Below are 7,500 nucleotides of genomic sequence, written 5' to 3'. Positions count from 1 at the left end.
TGTACATAGAGATACTCAAGAAGGAGAGGGCTTGTTAAAAACTATATTCTTGAGTTGGAGTGGTACCTTAGTATAGCTTCAGTAAAGCCCTTGCTATGCTCAATTTAGACATGAGTTCTATCCCCTGAACTTCTGTGAAAAAGCAAGGCATGGTGGTGTGATCATGGGATATTAATTTACTGATTTATTGAGACAGGGGCTCACTATGTATACCAAACTGGATACCACTCACAGAGATTGGTGCCCCAGTCTCACATAGACTGGGATCAAATGTCCAAGCCACCATGTCCACTGTAATAGTACACCTCTAATCCCATCACTGGGGAAGCAGAGGCAGAAGGATTACTAGAGTTCACTGGTGAGCCAACTTAGCCTCACCAGCACACACCAGACCAATGACTGACCCTGTCTCAGTAAACAAGATGGATGGTTCCTGATGACCTACATCTGAGCTTGACCTCTGGCTTCTATAGTCATGTGTATACATGTGCATGCATGCTTGCATATACATGTGCACCCACATGAACATGCACATGTGCACATGCATGCACACACACATTCTTAGCCCTTACTCCAGGTACTCTGTGGGGTTCAAGAGCTTGCATATTGAAACATTTCACAAATGGTTTGGATGTAGGCAGTTCATGCACAAGACCTTGAAGACCCCCCTTATCTAGGGCAGGTGGTGTTTTGGTATTTGAAGATGAGGGTTAATTCATTTTTGTTTGTTAGTTTGTTTTGTTTCTTGTTTTTTTTTGTTTTGTTTTCTAGGATGTCCGGCTGATGCCATTGTCTTAGAAGCTCCATTTACTAACATGTGGGTAGCGACTATCAATTATCCTTTGCTAAAGGTGAGTCTCTCATTCCTCTTACTCTGTGTCCAGGCTGTTTCTATATCCAGGCATTTATGAATAGGGCTCATTTCTTTAATGAGTTTCATATGTTCCCGAGTTGTTCTAGGCTTGGTCAATTTACTACCAAAGGCACAAGTGTCTGCTCTAACAGAGGAGCCAATTAAGTGAAAGTTTTATCCCCCCACAAATGAACTGTATATATTTATATTATATTTTATATATCTTTTATATACATGTGTTGCTAAAGTGAACACACATTTTATAATTTTAAAACTCATTGGATATAGCTTTACCATGGTAATTATTCATTTTGAATTGAAAATAAAATTTTATACATGTTTCAGCTTTATGAAGACCAGCCATAGCTCTTACATTATTTTATCATAAGGAAGATTCTAAAGAAAATGATGTTACATAGTACTCCAGGTATAGACATCAACCTTTTCAAGAAAATGAAACAAGATGAGTCTAAAATGTTTATTGTGCAATCCTCCTGTTATCATTATTATCATTATTATTTTTTGAGATAGGTTTCATTTCATAGCCCAGACTACACTTGAACTCACACTGTGTAGCACAGGCTGGTTTCCAACAAATGACAATCCTCTTGTCACAAGCTCCCAGATTTCTGGGGTTATACCATGAGCCACTACATCTGGCTTATTACCCTAAGTTTACAGTTTTTTTCCAGGCCTGATTCAGTTGTTTATAGTCACATACACACAATAAATATGAGCAAATGACTGTTCAGCACATGAGTTTGAGGAAAGTTTTAGAGGAGATACAGGCAGAAATTTTAAATTATTTGATGCAATAAGACATCATAGGGATATTTTAATCTGTTTATTTCTGAAATGTTTTGTGCGGTAAACCATTACAGAATTTTCTGAAATTTTCTTAAGAAAACTCCCTGGGCTTCTAGGGGAAGGTAGCCACATCTATGTGTTTCTTTGCAGTTATGATACTGCTTATGTGTGTGTCTCTAAGGAGTAGTTCTGTTTGAGCTTCTTTATATACAAGTATTATTACATAAATTACATTCTACTTACTTTTCTCACCTAACATTCTACTTATGAGACTTTATTCTGCATGTGAAAAACTGTAATTTGGTCATTTCTGTTGTTATATAGTATAATTGTTATATGGTATTCAGTTATAATGCACACACCACCATCTATAGATCCATCCTGTTATGGCTATGGATGGTTGTGAGCCATCATAAGGATAGTGGGAACTGAACCCAGGTCCTCTTACAAGAGCAACAAATGCTTTTTGAGCCATCTTTCTATTCTTGCCTTGGCTTTTTTTTTCCTGAGACACCATTTCTCTGTTTAACTCTGGCTGTCCTAGAACTCACTCTGTAGACCACATTGGCCTCCAACTCACAAAGATCCACCTGCCTCTACCCCCCACCCCCACTCTGCTGGGATTAAAGGCATGCACCACCACCACCTGGCTGGTGGTGCATAGTTTGAAATACTCTTGACAATTTATAAAAAAAAAAAAAATCAGGAACTTTGATTGGGGTTGCATTGGATCTATTGGTCAGTTTGAGGGAGTTGATACCTTTCCAATACTGATGATGCATGGCATTCTGTTGTCCTTCATTTACTTTTACATTTATATTTGCTTGCTTGCTTATTTATCTATCATTTAGGTTTGTTTAGTTTTAGCTTTCTAACACATTTTCTAAGAAGCTAGCCCAAAGCAGGGACTTTGGGTGTAGCTAACTTGGGGAGCACACTGTGGAAAGCTCCACAAGTGAGTGGGATCGTAGGATAGGAAAGGGGAAAGAACACACAGTGTGAGTCTTCAGGAGGAGTCCAGCTCCAGTGAGCCCCATGGATGGGAGCCTTTAGGATGTAGTGTTTCTGCTGTTCCTGTGGTAGAGGATGGAGGGATGGAGGAGGGGCAGAGACCATGGCTTCTTTCTCCTGAGACACAAAGGAGCAGCTGTGAGTCGCAGGCAGCCTGCAGGAACAGCAGGAAGCAGTTGATTTGGTCCAGTTTTCTAATCATCTGACAGAATGCCTTCTGTTTCCTTAATTTCTGTATTCACCTTTAGCTTCCCTTGCTGGTCTTTTCCCAGCCTTTTGGGTCAGAACAAGTATATCACTATTCTCTTGGTTGTATTTTTTGATATTTAATTTTTTATTTGAAAAGCTTCTTGACATGGTACTACTAATATATATCGTATTTTATTATGTATATATATATGAGATATATATTTATTGGTTTTTCGAGACAGGGTTTCTCTGTGTAGCCCTGGCTGTCCTGGAACTCACCCTTTAGACCAGGCCACTTGAACTCAGAAATCCGCCTGCCTCTGCCTCCCAAGTGGTGGGATTAAAGGTGTGTACCACCACTGCCCATCATATTTTATTATATATATTGTTTTTTTCAAGGAAGGGTTTCTCTGTGTGGCCTTGGCTGTCCTTGAACTAGTTCTGTCAATCTGGCTGATCTTGAATTCACAGGGATATGTGTGCCTCTGTCTCCTGAGTACTGGGATTAAAGGTGTGCACCCCTATGCCCGGCATCATCTAGTAATTTATTTGGGGGATTTATTTTCCAATGTATGCATTAGGATATGTTCCACCTAAACTACACTTCTGAGTCCCATAAGTTTTAAAATGTGTTTTAACTGTCATCTAGTTCAAGGGTTGGCAAAGTGCTCACTGGGTCAGGACACTCACTGCCAAACCTGATGTGTTATTTACTATTTTATTGCTGAGTAAAATACCAAGACCAAGGCAACTTACTTAAAAAGGGAGTTTACTTAGGCTTACAGCTTCAGGAAGTTAGAGCTTATGAAGAAGTGATGCTATCATGGCAGGTGGATGAGCTGCAGAGAGCTCACTGTCCAACCGCAAACAGGAGGCAGAGAGCACAGTGGGAATGGTATGAGTCTTCTGAAAGCTCAAAGCCTGTCTCCAGTGACACACTTCTTCCAATAAGACCACACCTCCAAATCCTTTCCAAACAATTCCACCATGGCAGCAGGTGTGTGTGTGTGTGTGTGTGTGAGTGATGAGTATTTAAACATATGAGACCGTGGGGACCATTCTCATTCTGATTTCCTATATTTGATCCCTGGATGGATGGAGAGAATCAACTCTTAAAAGTTGTCTTCTGACCTTCACATTTGCACTGTGTCATGAAAGCTCAAGCTCATGCATGCACATGCACACACACATGCTACATATATATGCAATAAATAAATATTTTAATTACTTAACTATCATTTAGTTAAAATATTTTATAATATCATTGTGACTTCTTCTTGACCATATAGGAGAAGTAAAAGTACTTTTCTTAAGCCCTATATATTTTGGGAAATTATTATTTGATGTGTTGTTGATCCCTTTCTTGACTCTACTGTGCATAGACCATTTCTTAGCTAGGGTTTCTACTGCTGTGATAAAACACAACCAAAAGCATCTTGGGGGAAGAGAGGGTTTATTTTATCTTATGACTTATTCTCCCCACTGAGGGAAGTCAGGGCAGGAACTCAAGGCAAGAACCTGGAGGCAGGAGCTGAAACAGGGACCATTGGGGGAGTGCTATATTATAGCCCATAATTCCTGGGTTAAAGTGAGTCTCCTGCCTCAGCTTCCCAAGTAGCTAGGACTACAGGTGTGTACTATTACACCCACCCAGGTTCTCTTGATTTTAAAGTTTAATTCAATTTTACATGGCATAAAGCTTACAGATAGTTGTTGACATGCAATCATAAACCCATGCCTGGATGATACCTTCCCTGCTGGGATGGCAGCTCACCAGCACAGCACTGTGGAGTTTGGGATGTTTGTGATCCCATGGCTCACTGACTGAGTGCTGCAGCTGACTGCTGCTGTCTGGCAGCTCCATCCAGGATCATCCTGCGTGTGGCTGGTCCAGGGAAGTATCACCAGTTAAAGTACTTACAGTTTCTGGTCAATGGGCTTTTCTTTTGCACCTTGGTACTGTTTAACATTGCAAACCAGGAGCTGCTGATGTAACAAGTACCCCAAGACTTAGAGGGATACTCTCTTCTAGTATTTTACAGTCCTTAGGAACCCTGGCTCTGGCTGCTGATTGCCCAGGTTTAATTTTCTGAATTATCACTCACAGCTGGGTAATCTTGGGCTTTTATTTATTATTATTATTATTATTTATTATTATTAAAATGCTCTAGTGGCCTCATCTATAAACTGAAATAGGAAAAGTTTATTCAAATGTGCTGTGACAAATTAATGAACATTCACATATATGAAAAGCAATTACAGTTGTACCTGCATAATAAGCACTCAGTGGGCTAGAGCTGCTCTGTCCACTTGTGGTGCCAGACCCCGATCATTCCTGCTGAGTACGATACAATAAGCATACAATAAGTGTTGTGACATAGGGGAGGTAGAGAGCGGCTCAGGTCTTCCACCTCGTGCTCTGGTTGGAGAGGGAGGGTGTGATGGAAGCCGTGAGTGACCACAGGGATTCGCTTCATCTTGTGGAAGGATTCAGATGGATTTGGGCTCAAATCTAGTCTCTGCCTCTAGTCCTGTATGGCTCCTCCAACCCTGCTGTTGCCTAAGCTGGTCTGTCCTCCGAGTTTCTCATTAAAAAAAAGTAACGTGGTTGACAATGGCAAATGCACAGGACTGTTACCAAAAAGCCAAATAAGATACTGCAGGGGGTGTACCCAGCTTCCAGTAGGATAGTAACAATACCTGTTCCTTCCTCCCCTTGTTCTGTGTCAGACTGGGCTAAAAAGAGTATTACAGAAAAAAGTGGGAGGCAGGAAGACCAATTAAGAGCATGCCTCTGTAGTCTGGGCTGTGTGTAACCATATGACCTTTTAGTCTCAAAAGGCATCTCCCCTGGTAGGGAGTGAGGAATGATGGGAGGAGATTGACTTGGGTCTGCTTTCTTCTTACTCCCCTTCAGAATTTAAGATGAATTGCTAAAGGGTTTCTCTTATTGAATTTCTCTCCCATGAGAAACCCCAGGAAGGGGGTTGGGGGAGATTAGGAGGCAAAGAAAAGAAAACAAACCTAGTAACCCTGACCTTAGTATAGAAACAGAGGGAGAAGACAGAGAAGAGAGGCAGTGTTCGGTGGCCAATACACACCTGAATGCAGATCATCCCCAGAGAGCTGAAAATGTACAGGCCAGGCAGAACCTGAGCAACTGAGGACTCTCAAAGTTAAGAGAGTCCTTAAGTGGCCAACAGGAGTCTTCTTCCTGGTGCTGGCCTCTCTGTCCTATGCCAGTCAGCAAACTAAACTCCCCATAGGATTGTGAATTCCTTTCTAGAAGATCAGAAAAAAGATAACCATAACATTTAGGAAGTCTTTATTCTCTAGTAGCACATTTCAGTGGCAAGTTATAGGCCCAATTTTCATGAGACTCTTCTTTTTAAAAATTGGGAAGCTAGGTGAGACAGTCCACTGTGTTAAAGCACCTGCTGCTAAGCTTATTGACTGGAGTGTGATTCCCAGAGCCCACATGGTTGAAGGACACAACCAGTTCCTACAAGCTATCCTCTGAGTGCCAGGTTCACATGGCATGTGATTGTGGGCCATGAAAAGGGTGACATTGTGTCACAGGGAGGGTTGAAGGCAAGACTTTCACTAGTCTGGAAAACATCATCTATAAAACTGCCCTGAAAACATACATACAAGTAACATTATACAGATTGAACAGGAAATATTTAGGAACATATAAGTTTTATATATACGTATACAGATATGTATACACACATATGCATATATGCATGGAATAACAATTAGTGAATAAAATCAGCCATGAATTTGAAGGAGAATGAGAGGAGTTGGTTTAAGGGAGAGTTTGGAGGGGGGAGAGGGAAAAGAGAAATGTTTTAATTAAATTGTATCTCAAAAATTAAAAAAAAAATACGGAGAAGGAAAGTGTGACTCAGCTGAGACTCGCTGAGGCAAAAGCAGATATCTGTGGCTGCGAGAAAGGCAGAAAAGCTGTCGTTTTGATGAAGTTTGTACTACTCTAGAAGCAGAAGGCAGCCAAGTCAGACACAGACAGCAAGGGGTTTAGTGAGGAAAGGCTGGGAACAGAGGCAGCCACCCAACTCTGCAGGGCCTCAAAGGTCAAGGTGTTCAATCTAAGCATCCTTGGACGATGTTAAGCTAACCAGTGCTAGGATACAGGAGGGGAAGGTGGAAGCTGGGAGCTGTATCAATCCAAAGGCAGAGTGATGTGGGCTGGCCACAGTGTAGACAGAGGGCAATTTTGGATTTGGGATTCAGTTTGTGGGTGTGGGAAGGTGGGAGGTGGGTGCTGGGCAGGGCTCCTGTCCTCTGCCCCATGTTCTCAGTTATAACAGAAGTCTTTAGGAGTTCTGAGCTAAATTATGTGATGACATAATCACTGCACTGGGAGGTGGGTTCAGCTCTGACTCTACTCACTGCAGATTGACAGTAGAGGGGAAATTCAGCATGTGGAAAATGTCAGCTGTCACTGGGTGGTGGTGACATACACCTTTAATCCCAATACTTCAGAGGCAGGGCCAGGCAGATCTTTGGAGTCAGCCAGGTCTACAGAATGAGTTCCAGGATATCTAAGACTACCACAGAAACCCTCTTGAAAAACCAAACCAAACCAAACCAAACCAAACCAAACCAAACCAAACCAA

At 41.6% G+C, this 7,500-nt stretch overlaps 1 protein-coding gene across 2 annotated transcripts in view; it reads left to right on the top strand.

Moving 5' to 3' along the window:
- Positions 1–7,500, top strand: part of Abhd12b (abhydrolase domain containing 12B) — a 34,403-nt gene that overhangs the window by 24,017 nt on the left and 2,886 nt on the right. For both annotated transcript variants that reach the window (XM_028782639.1, XM_028782631.1), the window contains one exon: positions 772–851. In XM_028782639.1, coding sequence (XP_028638472.1) covers positions 772–851 — 80 coding nt within the window. The remainder of the gene's footprint in view (positions 1–771; positions 852–7,500) is intronic.

The sequence above is a fragment of the Grammomys surdaster genome, unplaced genomic scaffold (assembly GCF_004785775.1).
Source record: "Grammomys surdaster isolate TR1022 unplaced genomic scaffold, NIH_TR_1.0 98, whole genome shotgun sequence".
NCBI lineage: Eukaryota > Metazoa > Chordata > Mammalia > Rodentia > Muridae > Grammomys > Grammomys surdaster.
Note: the sequence above shows the minus strand (reverse complement) of the source record. Positions and strands in the feature narration are given on the sequence as shown.